The 14,513-nt window shown below is 56.8% G+C and overlaps 1 protein-coding gene across 8 annotated transcripts; it reads right to left on the bottom strand.

Moving 5' to 3' along the window:
- Positions 1-236: 236 nt before the first annotated feature.
- On the bottom strand, positions 237-14,344 carry MTHFR (methylenetetrahydrofolate reductase). Of its 8 annotated transcripts, XM_081309014.1 has the most exons (13): positions 13,749-13,891; positions 12,410-12,508; positions 10,861-11,100; positions 9,587-9,825; positions 8,703-8,813; positions 5,757-5,950; positions 4,852-5,102; positions 3,959-4,093; positions 3,625-3,805; positions 3,272-3,454; positions 2,334-2,435; positions 1,412-1,531; positions 237-1,079 (listed from the first exon to the last, which is right to left on the bottom strand). In XM_081309014.1, exons 3-13 carry the CDS (start codon positions 11,085-11,087, stop codon positions 861-863), a joined length of 1,962 nt encoding a protein of 653 aa, XP_081165140.1. In that variant the 5' UTR covers positions 11,088-11,100; positions 12,410-12,508; positions 13,749-13,891; the 3' UTR covers positions 237-860. The 8 variants fall into 8 exon arrangements, with proteins under 8 accessions (XP_081165140.1, XP_081165141.1, XP_081165139.1 ...); XM_081309015.1 differs by lacking the exons at positions 12,410-12,508; positions 13,749-13,891 and adding an exon at positions 14,215-14,344; XM_081309013.1 differs by lacking the exon at positions 12,410-12,508 and having other exon boundaries at positions 13,749-13,894.
- Positions 14,345-14,513: the final 169 nt, after the last annotated feature.

Raw genomic sequence — 14,513 nt, 5'->3', positions numbered from 1 at the left:
TGCGCCTGCCAGTCACTGCCCCAGGGAACGTGGCCCCAGGGCTGGCTGCTGGGCAGGAGTGCCAGAGTGGCTTCTGGGCCAGGGTGAGCAGAGGGCGGGCAGCTGTCAGGAGAAACACTTGCCTAAAAATAAGCCAGGGAGACCGGGGCCTGCTCAGGCGTCTCATCTTTGCCTCTGACAGTGGGACAGGAGAGAAGGCAACGGGCCCAGAAAGCACAAGGGTTAGGACAGACGCGAACCCTTCAAGGGCACTGTTTCTCAAGCCCTCAGAACACAGACGAGGGTTTCAAACAGTAGGAGGTCAAGAGCAGCAGTGCCTGGTCGTCAGGGGTCGGCCAAGGCTGTCCAGGGCCTGGCGTGGCCTGCCATGTGCGAGGTCTTCCCCTATTATCACAGGTGGGGCTGCTGCCAGCATCTAGAGGTGCAAGGGTGCAGCCCCTTCACTTAGCCAAGTGTCCTCAATGCCACAGTGCCTGTCACCCGTGGTCTCTCTGCCCATCTTACACAGGCCCAAGTACAAGTTCACTGGAGTCCCAGCCGGATCCATAGGCTCCCTGGTGTGAGGGCTCAGATGCAACCACCAGTCTCCCGCTTCCTCAGGGAGGTGGTGTGCACCACCGTGCTCCCCTATAGGGTGGCAGTGCTCTCACCAGAGAGACTGACCCCAACCCTGGCTAGACCAGGGAGCACCAGGCTCCCCTGTGCCACTGCCTCAGGTCCAGCCAGAGCCTGGAAGCCTCACATCAGCCTAGTCGCCATCATCAGGGGGGTGAAGAGGCCCAGGTTTTGGGGAGAGCCAGGATGCGGGGGGGGGGATGGCTGGATACCAGTGGCCAAGCCATGGCTGTCAGGACGCAAGGTCATAGACCTTCTGACTCCCTCTCACTCTGCGCAGGCCTGTTGAGCAGCTCGAATGTGTCTTCTACCACCTGCCACAGGCAGTTGTCCAGCGGGAACTCATTGTCCACCAGGTTGACCAGGAAGTAGTTGTCGTGGATGTACTGGATGATCATGCGGGACGGGGACTCCTCGTCATATAGCTTGCCCCACCTCTCGATCCACAGGGCGAAGGCCTCATCCTACACATGCATGTGTGGGTGCACGCGCGCGCGCGCACACACGTACACGCACACACAGGCAAGGTCAACAGGGCTGCCCTCCGGTCAGGGACCCCTGCGCAGCACTCCAAGGGCTTCTGCCCTTCTGAACATGTCTAGGAGCAGAACAAGGCCCCTCCCAACATCCTTCCCGCCTGGCTCAGAAGTAAACGTGTGAGCATGTGGCCTTGAAGGCCAAGTCTGCTGGCCCTGGGGGTGTGGCCTTTAGCCCCTCAGTTGGGATAGGGCATACCACCTGCCCAGGGTCCTCAAGAAGGTCAAGGCAGGCCCGCCCCCACCCCTCACTCCTTTACCTTCCAGAACATGAAGCTGACAGGATCCACCACCGTAGGCTGGATGATCTCCCGCCCAGGGAAGATGCCCCATGTGACCGCGTTGGGCCGAAGTTCAGGGGCATTGGTGACATTCTCACCCTAAAGGGGCACTGAGTCAGGGAGGCAGGTCTGGGCATCTGCAGCCCTTTATTGCCCGAGGCTTTCGAGCTCCTGGGACTGCTCTGGGCTTAGCACCCCACTGTGCCTCCACCTGCTCCTCCTGCCCGCAGCTGAGTGGCACTGCTGTCCCTGCCAACCCAAAACCCAGAGTTGTTCTGGGCAGTTTCCTCTCCTCGCTGCTCCAGGCAGCCTCTGTGCCCAGCTGCCTGACCACTTGCGCTGTCTGCCGCCTCTGAATGACACGTGGTCTGTTTCCCACCTGGGACCACCACAGAGGCCTTGGTGAGCACCCCTGGCTCTGGCCTCCTGCCCGTTAGCCACACAGCTGTCCACCGTGACCTGCCTGAAGTGGTACGGGGAGCTCAGCCAAGCCACTCCACCACTGGAGGAAGACCCCCACCTGCCTTTAGGGGACCCCAGATTCCAGGCAGGACCATCAGTACCCCTGGGATTACTTGACTCTGCTGCACCTCCTTGCTCTGTGCCCAGCGTCTCCCAAGATGGTGCAGCTTGACCTCTGACATCCTCTGCACTTTCCCTGGACACTTACTCCCTGTTGGCCAAGTCCTCGCCTGGCCTCCTAGCTCTGACGTCCTCCTCTGCCCTCAGCCTCCTACAGAGCTTCACTCTCTCCCTTGCACTGAGTTGTCATCACCATGTGTCCGTCTCCCTCCCAGGATGGGTGCCCTGTGCCAAGGTCTGCCCGTGTCTTGCCCTGCGCAGGGTGCCTGGCCACGCTAGTGATGCGCACTGCTCCAGGTGGGCAGGTGGGCAGGCCTACCTTCACGTCCACGATATGGTAGTGGACCCGGAGCTCGTACTTCTTCAGCACCTGCAGAAGGGCCTCCATGGTCTCACGGGAAGTGAAGAACTCCAGGTAGGCCTGTGGGAGGTGGGCGCCCATCATGCAAACCCCTTCTCGCCAGGCACCCATGGCCGGTGCTGCTAGGCATGCTCCGTGTCTCCAGCCTGCCCTGCCCATCTGGAGAGGGGCCCCACAACATGTGCACAAGACTCTGAGGGCATCAGGGCTGGAGGTGGCCCTGTAACTGAGTGTGAAATGCGGAGCTGGTAAAGCCAGAGGTGGAGGGGACTAGCACATGAGGCTTTAGTTGGGGCAGATCCAGGGTCATCTGCCACCTTTCCAGCCACTGGGGAGAAGCATATCTGGAGATGATCAGAGGTTTACCCACTACCAAGCTAAGGGGTGGCAGAGGCCTGATCCATCCCGCCCTTCCCAGTCACTGAGCTAAAAAGTTCGTAACACTGTCAGGTGGGCACTTCACCCCAAGGAGCTAGTGTTGGGGAAGTTGGCTGCCTACACTGACAGCGAACAGCAGAGCTGGTGCCCAGGGCCAGGGCCCACGGGCTGCAGCTCAGAATGCAGTTTAACTCCAGCAGCTGCCCACCCAGCCTCGGGGCAGCAGCTCCCTGTGAGTGGCCACTCCCATGTTCCTTCCAGGGGCGGAGCCTTTCCATGCTTATCGAGTTCTGACTCAAAACATGAAATACATCCCATTACAGAAGACAGAAGTAAAGGCTGAGAGGCCAGGGGTCCGGCTGCCCAGGGCTGGCTGATTGGAAGTGTCAGCACCTGGCCACTCTGTCCACTGTCTTTCAAAACGAAAGGCCCAGGAGAGAAAGACCAGAGCTGTGCCCAACCTCCCGAGAACCTGGGGGTGCTGGCAGAGTGGGGCAGCCTGGGCATCTCCACCGTACCTTTTGGAAGACATAGCCCCCGCTGGGGCCCCAGCCCACGACGGGGTCAGAGGACGGCTTCCCATTGATGTTGGGCTGGGAGTTGATGGTGAGGACGCCCCGCTGGTTCACGCGCAGCAGCTCCTCCCTCATCAGGCTGGTCTCAGCGGCCAGGGGCTCATCGTTCCAGGGCAGGCAGGTCACCTGGCAGGGAGGGTGAGCTGGGCTGGCAGCCCCTTCCCAACTCGCCCTCCTCCCCCTGCTGAGGCTCCGTGTCCACCATGTGGACAGGGGCTGGCATAGGTCGGAGCAGTCCAAGTCCATGATCTGGCCTACGGCTGGGGACAGGGCCCCCCCCCCCCACCTCTGCTCACCTTGTGGCCATGCCGGTTTGGCTCCCCGGAGAGGTAGTGTGCGAAGACCTCGAAGACGCTCTCCTCGCTGCACAGCTCCTCCCCCCACATCTTCAGCAGCTCCTCTCGGGGGGACTTGCTTTTCAGGTAGAAGAGGTAGTAGTCCCTCAGCTCCCCGAAGGCTGGCGAGGAGGAGTTGCCCCTGGCAGGGAGGTGCCCCAAGGTCAGGGCACCCCCCTGCCCCGGGCTCCTGGCAGGGAAGGTGCCACCGCGTGCCCAGGAGGACACTCCTGTGAGTCCTGCCCGGCTCCTCCCGGGCACAGGATCTCCCGCAGGAGCGTCTGCAGGGGCTCACCAGCGGCCATTGGGAAACTCATCCCAGTCCTGGGTGCGGTAGATGTAGCTCTTTGGTCTGGAAGCCCAAAAGATGGGACGCACATCTTCTTCCCGGCGCTTGGGGTGGGCGCTGATAGCCCAGGGCAGGGGACGCCTGGTGAGGACAGAGACGGACAGGACAAGGAACTGGCGTAAGGAGGAGGAGGAGGTGGCGCAGCACTGAACCTGGCTTCTCAGACCTGGCTCTAGACCTCCAGCCAGGGCAGCTCCAGGCGTCCCAGCACTCAGAGGCTGAGGCAGGAGGCTCATTTGAGCCCAGGAGTTCTGAGGCCAGTCTGGGCAACAGCAATAGTGAGACCTGGTCTCAAATCAAAAAAACCATTTGTACCAGGCATGGAGAGTCAAATAACCCCTTTGAGGAATGTAGTTGGATTTCTGCAACCAATGGGTCAGAGTTACCAAATTGTTGTGGTGTTATCACCCTGTACTCAAAAATTCTTGAAGATTTGAAGAGCCTGTGGTTATGTGGCTCTTTTCTATCTATCCACATTTACTGTATTAGAAACTAAAAGTGAGGCCAGGCATGGTGGTACACACCTGTAATCCCAGCTACTCGGGAGGCTGACTCAGGAGGATCACAAGTTCCAGGCCAGCCTGGGCAACTTAGTGAGACCCTGTCTCAAAACAAAAATAAAAAGGGCTAGGGGTCTAACTCAGCGGTAGAGCACCCCTGGTTCAGTCCCCAGTACCACAAAAATATAAGAAAATGAACCTTGAGCTACACAGGGTGCTCTCTGAGGAGAGTGAGAGCCAGGGCAGCCGTGGTGCAGGAAGGCTTCTGTGCCACCACGGGCCGCACTGCCCCGATACCGCTCTGATTCTCCCTGGGTCTCCCCAAGCCTCCACCCTCACCTGGGGTCCTCAGTCCACAGGCCCAGGCGCTTTAGCACCTCTGTGGTGGCCACCTCGCGGTTGAGAGTGTAGAAGTGGAGGCCAGGCACCAGGCCACTGGCCAGAAGCTCCCGGCACAGGCTCACGGCCAGCTCGATACCATAGTTGCGGATGGCAGCATCGTTGTCTTTGATGGGCTCGATCACATCCTTGATCTCCTGCGGCACCTCCAGCTTGGACAGCTTCATGAGCTGCCGGAGGGAGGAGTAGCCCTGTCCAAGACACGGGGCTGTGGGGTCAGTTCCCAGCCCACCCCTCCGACACCCCTCTCCCCTTTCCTAGCCCCCACCAGGCCTCCCACAACTGCAGCGTCATGCTGAGGGATGGCAGGGTGTGCCCGGGTCTGTCCTGCTTCCTCCACTCTCTGCAGAGTTCAGCAGCTGCCCACAGCATTCCTGCCACCAGCCTGGCCAGCCCTTGAGCCCAAGATGTGATAACACAGTGGCCATCAAACCCAGCCACTCCCAAGAAGTAAAGGGCAGATTCCCAGGCCCACACCAGGTTTGTGACATCAGAACTCCTGAGCGGGCCTAGGACCAGGCTGTGGGAAAAGCTTATCCAATGGATCTGATGACAGCCGACTCTGGGGAACACAGACTTTAGCAAAATTTATGACTTATAATCCCTTTTGTCAGTAGGTCACAACACAGCAGGACCCTTGACAGGCACTGTTGCAGGGGGCGTGGGGTCAGAGGCAACCAAAACCAGGAAGCCAGACACCTCTGGGCAAGGCAGGCAGGTGTCTGATGGGAAGCCCAGGAGCAGCAAGGAGAAATTACAGCATGAAGCCAGCGCCCTCCCCAGAGCCCTGGCCTGTGCTGGGACGGTGGGTGCCAGGAGAGTATGACAGCTCCCTGGACCCTCACCTGAATGGGGAAGATCCCGGGGAGGATGGGGCAGGTGATGCCTGTTGCAGCGCAGGCCTTGACAAAGTGGAAGAAGGTGTCGGCCTTGAAGAAGAGCTGGGTGATGATGAAGTCGGCGCCTGCCGAGACCTTCTCCTTCAAGTGCTTCAGGTCATCCTCAAAGCTCTCTGCGTCTGGGTGGCCTTTGGGGTAACCTGCCAAAGGGGACGAGTGTAGGAAGGGACTGGCCTGTACCTGCTCAAGGTGCATGGTGGAGACACCAGAGCCCCTGGGAGCAGAGTCCCTGGCCTGGTTCTGCACTGGCACCTTCCAACAGCACAGTGTGGACAGGTGACGTGGGCAGCTGGGTCACGACTGATGTGCCCCCGACCCTGGAGATGACTCTCATGGGAGGCAGCCTGCAGTCACTGTGTCCAAGGCGTGGGGTGGATTGCTCCGGATGCCTCAACCAGCCAAGCAAATCAGCCTGCACTGTGGCCATGGGTATCACATTCAGCACTGGCTGAGCAGCTTCTGGGGTTCTGGGCTTGACTTTTGTAAAAAACATTGTTTTTGCCAGGCAGGGTGGCATACGCCTAAAATCCCAGCAGCTTGGGAGGCTGAGGCAGGAGGATTGAAAGTTCAATGCCAGCCTCAGCAAAAAGAGAGGCGCTAAGCAACTCAGTGAGACCCTGTCTCTAAATAATGTTCTGCCATGACCTTGAGCCAGAGCAACGTCTAAAACCATGAGCCCAAGTAAACTGTTCCTTCTCCAAACTGTTATTGTCAGGTATTTTGGTCACAGCAACGAAAACCTAACATTACATGAAGAATTTTTAAAAAGTAGAGCAGTTTCACTTTAGGAAGTGAACAGAGAACACAGTAGTGACTTTCACATGTCTAAAGTCCATTGTGGGGAAAAGGATTCACCTGAGTGGAGCTCTGTATCATCCTGTTTGCTTCTGATGGCAGAACCAGTACCCCTGTCAGCCCTGCAACTAGCTCCTGAGTCTGAACACATTGGGACAGCAGGAAGGCCACATGCTGAGTGTGCAAAAGGTGGGGTTCTGAATTGCCTGTGAGGTGGGACCAGATGCCTTCTGGGATCCCTATTAGTTCTGCGAACTGACCCCTTCCCCACATGACTTCCCCACATGGCTAGCAGCCTACAACCAGAAGGCAGGACTCTGAGCCAAGCCGGGAGCAGATCGGGGACCTGGGCTGTTGGGAAGCCACACTGCTCTGCTGTGATAAGCAGTCCTGTTTCTGAAGCAACCCAGAGTCATCAAAAATGGACATAAAACACGGGCACGGTGGTGCACATCTGTAATCCCGGCTACTTGGAAGGCTGAGGCAGGAGGATCACAAGTTTGAAGCCAGCCCCTACAACCTAGTAAGGCCCTGCCTCAAAATAAAAAATAGGAAGGGCTGGGGATGTGGCTCAGGGGCAGAGCATGCCTGTTCAACCCTCAGGACTGAAAAACACAAAACCAAAGGAAAAAGCCAAATAAAAATTGTTGTCTTAAGGAGTAAAGGGGCAAGGGGATACTTTCAATAGCAAAGCTACTTTTCCAGTAGGAAAAACCACATGGCTATAAAGCAGTGTATCACCAACCAAACCCAGCACTTGGGGGCACTGGGATTTTGCTCACTTTACCACATTCTCTCTCTACTGTGAGCAGCTTGGGGCTGTTTGACCCAGTGATCTTCCTGTCACCCGCTTGATGATCAGCAAAGCACAAAACCACTCGGCGGCTGTACACTTGCAGCTTTGCAGTTCCACCGTGATCAGCCAGCACCCACGACAGAGCGACAGTGCGCAAGCGCGGGCCCAGTCACTGTCAGCATTAGAGCTGGGGAGCGGTGACACCAGGAATAGCTGGAGATGCCTCTTCTCAACTCCTTATCAGGGCTTCCCAGTCATGCCTGCCTAGGGACCCCCTAGGGACTCATGTGGGCGACCAGAGAAAAGCCCAAGTCACCTGCAACAAATAATTTTCTTAAAGCCACATAGCTTATTTTTAAAAAATTCAGATTATTTGAGATGTTACTCCATAGCACAGCCGTGCTTAGGTTAATATAAGTATGGTTTGATTTAGCCAGGTGTGGTGGCTCATGCCTGTAAACCTAGCAATTTGGAAGGTTGAGACAGGAGGATTAAAAGTCCGAGGCCACCCTCAGAAACTTGGGAAGATCCTGTCTCCAAAAATAAAAAGGGCTGGGGATGGAGCTCAGTGGTAGAGCACCCCTGTGTTCAATCCTCAGTACACCCCTCCCCCACAAAAAAAGCATTATTTTACAAAAAAAATTTGAGACATCCCAAATCAATCCAGGGACCTCTTGTGTCCCTGGCCAAAATGGCCTCACCATACCTGATCCCTGTTTGAGAAGCTGAAGGCCCAATTCCAGCAAGTAGGGGTGGAGGGGAGGCCATGGTATTTGTCCTCCTGGCCGTAGACAACAGAGCTAGTGTTGAACCAATCCCACTCCCTCTCCTGGGATTTTGGAATCGACCCTGAGACCTGCGAATCAGTCTGGGACACTGGTTGGAAATGACACCTCATACATTCAGATCAGGTCTTATGCATAACCCCCAGATCTACGGGAGGAAGCAGAGATGGGGACCCTGCAGCTTCCCCCGGAGAGCTGGTTCCTGACCCGGTTCCAGTGCCTTGTGAATTCTGGCGCCACTTCAACTTGGGTTCTAGGAGTCCTTGTCCCCCTGGAGTCTTCATAATAAATCTCTTTCACTGTAGAGTAGAGGGCTGGGGAGCAGGCTGGGAGCATGCAAAGTAGAGGGACAAAAGCTCAGGGGTAGTGGCAGGCCTGGGAGGGCAGCAGGTAACAGGATAAGCTAAGTACAGCATGAAATTCACCTCTGCATGTCCTTCAACCAGCGCCGTCCTGAACCTGGGCTCTCTAGCCTCCCTCTCTTTCCCCACCCACCTGGATGCTCATGCCACTCACCTGCCACACAGATGTCAAAGTAGTCCCCAAACTCACTTCGGATGTGCTTCACGAGGTCTGCAGCATAGCTGAAGCCCCCCTCCTCAGTTTCCCACTGGTCACCTATGGGGTCTGCAGGGTTGGTAGAGGTCATGGTCAGCAGCTCTTGCCTGACTTCCAAAGAGCCTTTTACTCCCTCTAACTACCCTGATACCCAGGGCTGTGAGCTCTCAAAGGCAGAGGCTGCACAGTGCCTAGCTCTGGGTCTCCTCTTCCTAGCCTAGCTCCTGGCGCGTGGTGGAGGAAAGCAGCCAGCTGTCAATGTCTGCCAAGTGCCGACTTCCTGTGAGTCTTACATGCCGCTCTCCACTGAGCACAGAGGACAGTGGTCCCTTGCCTGGCCCCGCTGCCCAGTGTGCATGAGCATCCTCTCCTGTGCCTCCTGCTCTCTTGAAGCTCTGTTTCCTGTCTATCTCAAGTGAGAAGTGGTCCTGTGATGGGGAGCATGAGGCCACAAGATTCCTCCCAACCATCAGGGTCCCTCCTCCTGTTTTTGGGTGACCTGATGACAGTAGGTGCTCCTGGCCAAATGCCAGGACTGTATTCTGTGACTGGACCAGGTGCAGCCAGCGATTGACAGAACTGTGCAGCAGGACACAGGGGGTTATCAGGCACCAGCGGCTCTCCCGCCTGGATTCCTATAACCAGCTGGGAGATGCAAGAGGCAGCCATGTCTGTGCAGTGCCCATGTAAACTCACTGCCCACAATGCCCAGAGGCTGTGGGCAAGGAGGAGCCCTGAGATGCTCAGGATGGGCCCCAGGGAAAATAAAGGATTGCTCCAGGGACAGGTGAGGCCTTTGGGAAAGCAAGAACCCAGAGAGGAGGGGAGTGCTGGCTCCACACCTCCCCTCAGCGCCAAGATGTTCTTCAGGCCCAGCTGCTTGGCTTTGTGCAGATGGCCCGTGATCTCCTCCCGGCGCTGCCGGCAGCAGGTCATGTGCAGAATGGTTTCCAGGCCACAGTAGTTCACAGCGGTACTGGCAATCATCATGGAGGAGGTCTCCTTGTCTGATCCAGGGTCCCCTGCTGGGTGCCAGGTCACATCAATGAAGAGGGGACCACCTGCTGCCATCTGGTCAAACCTGTAGGGGATTTCTTTCTAAAAAGGTGTTCCTGGGGAAGCACACCCTTTACCACCTCCCCATGGGGCCTGGGAGCTGAGGAGGCACAGCATGCAAGTTGGGAGTCAGAGCAGCCTGCATTCACCTCCCTCTTAGTCACTTATAGCCATATGATCCTGGGCAAATGACATGATCTCTCTGAGCCTCAGTTTCCTCACTTATTAGATGTTGCAGGTGACATTACCTACTCATAACAGCCCCCTAAGAAACATGGCAAACAGCTCCATAGCTCTCAGTGGGAGCCTGGAGCGCACAGCAAGCCCTCAGCAAGCGCCAGTGCTGTATGCCATGCAGCCACCCTAGGCATCTCGGGGACTCTAGGCATTTGGATGGTCAGGAGTAAGGAGGCTCTCAGTGGCAGGCAAAGCCTCATTCTAGGAACAGGAAAAAGAGGGTCAGCAGGCACAAGATGCTTTTGTGCTGCCTCTCTGGCCACAGGACAGCAGCCAGCAGTCCTGGAGAGCAAGGCCGAGTGCCCAAAGCAGACTAGAAGCCTGCACGGGCACCCGTGTCACAACCTACGACAGTGTAATTAAACATCTTTGTATCTCTAAACCTCATAACCTTGGAACGACACATGTGAAGTGCAAACAGTAAAAGCCACACATTTACAAAAGGAACTGAATTCATAAAGTGCTAGCATAATTAATTAAATTGGCATTGCTAGCTTGAGAAGCATAATCCCAATTTCCAATTTGTTGAAAACATTCTCTAAATTGCTGCTTTGTGACTTCCTAAAGCACTCATGATCCAGCCCCAAGATCTGCCAAAACATGTAGTCTGAGAGAATCAACTTTTTTAACCCATTGGGGAGTGTGTCTAAAATTATCTGAGGCTGGGGAGGGACATTCAGACAACTGAGAAATCACAGATCAAACAGCCTCTCTGGCCGCTGCTCTCTTCTGCCCCCTCTGGCTGCCTTTTCCTGCCGGGTTAAAGTGCAGCCCAGACAGCGGGGCTGACAGCTCCCCTCAGCCCAGCCTCCCAGCAGCTCACCTGGCGATGAGGTTGGCAGCTCCCTCGGCTGTTCGAGGAGGGAAGAATTCCAGGGAGAACCACTTGTCACCAGATTCCATCCTCCGCCTCATCTTCTCCCGGAGTCTCTCAAGCCGCTCGGGATCCAGGCTGGGGGTGGAGCACCTCGAACCATCTCTGGAGCTCTCGCCGCCACTGCTGCTGCCCTCTGAGTGGGGGGTGGGGCCGCCAAGTCCTCGGGTCTCCATGGCCCGTCTCCTGCTGCACAGGGTGGGACAGGGGGCCTCAGAAGGCGGGCAGCCCAGCGCCAGGCACATCCAGGCACCTGAGTGCAGGTTCAAGCGAGGGAGGAGGGAAAGCAGGTAAGGCTGCCGCTGCCCCTGCCCCGTGGCTCCAGGCTCCACAGCCACTGTCTGCGCGGCCCCACTCAGAGCTCTGCTCTCTGCTGCTGCCTGGCTCCCGGCATGACAACCCCCACCCCACACTGAAACCCTTGGTGACAGCTACCTGATGGAGGGTGGCACAGACCACCTCATGCTGCCAGCCTCTGATGCCCACATTTCTAGCGAGCGGCAGCGGAGCCGAGCTGGGAGGACTCTGGCTTTTCAATGTTTCATTTCTGTCAGCTTAGACCCAGAGTGAGGAGGGACAGGAACAGAGGAACCTTCCCTTAGTGGGTATGCCCAACTGGGCGGAGCTGTGACAAAGGAAGAGCCCTGCGCTAAGCTGGGGCCTTCAAGGGGCGGGGGCAAGGTTTCCAGGCTCCAGGGAGAGTTGAGGCGCCAGTGAGAAGGCGGATGGAGGAGGGGGACCTTGGAAGGAGAGTGCACAGGCTGGAGAAGGCTGGGGGTGGCGGCGTTGAGGCCCCAGACCTTCAGGGTCACAGGATCCCCCTCCAAAGAAGGAACAGCTTGGCTGGCTGGCTGGGCTGGCCCTGCCTGGAACATCTCCTGTTACAGTTTCAGTTTGTGGGCAAGAAGGAAGGAGCCGGGGCTGAGGCAGCTGGATTTCCCCTGAGTTCATGCTACTTCAAAACTATGTTGTGGGTTAGAACCTGACATCGGCTTTATTCTAAAAGGAGCCTGACCCAGGTTCAATAAGGACACGAATTTATTTCCAACTCAGAACAAAGGCTGTATGCCTGCCTGCACACTACTGAAGTCCAAGCAATCGGTGACTGCAGAGCCACCACATTCAAAGCCACGGCCAGGGCAACCACAGGCAGGCCAACAGGGCACCGTGCCATATGGCAGGTGAATGGGGGAAATGAGACAAATATTTTAAAATGAAACAAAACATTACTCTTGCATAGCAATCGATAAACACCCAATGGTGACACTGGTATGTTGTGACATGGAGCGACACGAATGATCAGGTTTCAGGAATGCCCACCCCTAAGCCGGTGTACTCAACCATTTTGGATCTGGACTGGAGAACCTGGTGAAATCACTGCTCCTCTCCTGAGACACATGAGTATGGGACACACAGACACACAGGTCACACTAGGGAACGTTGTCCCGTCCCCCCACCAACATGCTCATTCTGATGACATGCTCATTCTGATTCCGACCTGAATCTCCAGATTCTCAGTGGGGAGTGAGGAAGGGGGGATGGCAGAGGAGCTGGCTGGCAGTCACGAGGGCCTTATCTACTGCTGCTGGAACCCAACCTGGAGAGGAGGGAGGAAGCTGGAGTATTTGCAAATGATCTGCTCTTTACACTAACTGCATTCCTGGTATATGCCAGGCACATGTCATGGGATGCTCTCCTTCAGCCAACTCCCACTGTAGCACCTAGGTAACAGGTTTGTCTCCGTCCTTCATCCTTGTTATGCTTGGGTACTAGGTATCCCCCAAGAGCTCATGTGTGAGACAAGCAAGTAGGCTTAGAGGTGAAACAATTGGGTCATGAGAACCTTAACCCAATTAGTGCATTAAGCCCCTGATAGGGATAACTGGGGGGTTAGGAAGGCAGGTAGGGGTGTGGCGGGAAGAGGTGGGCCACTGGGGGCCTGCATTTGTGGTATGTATTTTATATACATTGAGTGGAGTCTCTGCTTCCTGATCACGTCCTGGGTGGCTTTTCGTCACCACACCCTTCTGTTCTGTTCTGTTCCACTACATTGTTCTGCCTCACCTGGAGCCCGGAGGAATGAAGCCAGCTGACTTTGGACTGAGACCTCTGAAACTGTGAGGCCAAAATTCCCCTAATTGTTCTTGTCAGGTCTTTCAGTCACAACAGTGAAAAAGCTGATTGAAGCCAGAATTAGACAGGCAGTCAGTGTAGATAGGTAAATCGAGTCAGGTAGATCTAGGAGGCCAATTTTGAGTCTGGGAAGTTGGAGACTGTCCCCTGAGGGATCTTATCAAGAACCTGCCCCTGCTCCAACCAGTTGCCAAGTAACCTGTCCCAAGAATTTCCCCTCCCTACAGGGAGCTACAAGGCTGTTGTCTACTCCATCCTGCCCTTCCCCCTTCATCCCTCCTATTTCCCACCTTTTGGCCATCCCACAAACAGTTCCTGGGCCTAGTCACAGTCAAGATAAGGGGGGAAAAGGCAGGAGAACAAAGGAATCCTAGGACATATAAAAAGGGCAGAACACTTCACTTCTTCGGCTACCAGCTTTGGCCCCCTTCTCCCTCCCGGGAGAAGCCTATGTTACCCCTTTTTAAGTAAACCCTGCTTCTGTGCTTGCCTCGGCCTTCTTCTCTGATGTTCAAACTTCAACATGTGGGGGAGCAGGACTCGTCACCAATAACCTGCGGTATCACTGACACACTCTTAGCTCCCTGAGATCAGGACCAGGTATCTTGCCTATGGCATCCCCAGGGACTGGCGCACAGTAGTCACAAGCCACACCAACGGACCAGGTCCTCACTCCATTCTTAAAACACCCCTCTGCCACTTACTGAGCATTCAGAATGTGCCCAGCAGCAGGATATGAAATCCACTACTCCAGAGGGTGGCGGTGGACGTCCCTGCGCAGCAGGACGCAGTGGGCCCCAGACTGCGGCGCTAGTCCCTCGCTTCTGCAGGTGTTCGCAGGACTGGAAGCCGCCTAGGTGCCGAGTGGCCTGAGTGACGGGAATAGAGTCACCGGGTCACTGGCGAGGGTGCGGGGCCAGGCCGGTCCCAGGAACCTGGATCTCTCCTGGTCCGGGTCCCTCCATCCCAGGGTCCCCCCTGAAAGCAAGTCTTCGCCTCAGAGCTGGGGTCGCTGCGCTGGGAGCCACCGGGGATCCCACGAGTCCCGCGGAGAGGGCGCGCGGAAGGGACGGGCGGCCTCCAGCGCTCCTTGCCTCCACGCAGGTCCCGGGGGTGTCTCGGGCTCCGGGGCCTCCCCTCCCGGGCGAGCCCGGCCGCGCCGTCACTCACCCGCCGGTCTCTGGTGTCTTGGAATGTCGGTCCGCAGCAGCTTGGCAGCCGCGGCGCTGCTCGTGGAGGGGGCGGGGCGCGGGCGTCGGTTGCCAAGGAGGAGGGACGCGAGGGCGGAACCGCGGGCGCCGGCGACCGGAAGCTCCGCCTCCAAGATGGCCGCGCCTAGAGGTCTTGCTGGAAGCTGTCCCTTTACCGTCATGTGACGCGGGCTCTCGCCCCACCCGTCTGCAGCCACTCCCAGTCTCCGTCCCCAAGCTCGAGGAGGCCACGTGACCCTCCCGGGGCCAGTCACGTGA

This window comes from Spermophilus citellus, assembly GCF_964194105.1.
Source record: "Spermophilus citellus genome assembly, chromosome: 9".
NCBI classification, from domain to species: Eukaryota; Metazoa; Chordata; class Mammalia; order Rodentia; family Sciuridae; genus Spermophilus; species Spermophilus citellus.
Note: the sequence above shows the minus strand (reverse complement) of the source record. Positions and strands in the feature narration are given on the sequence as shown.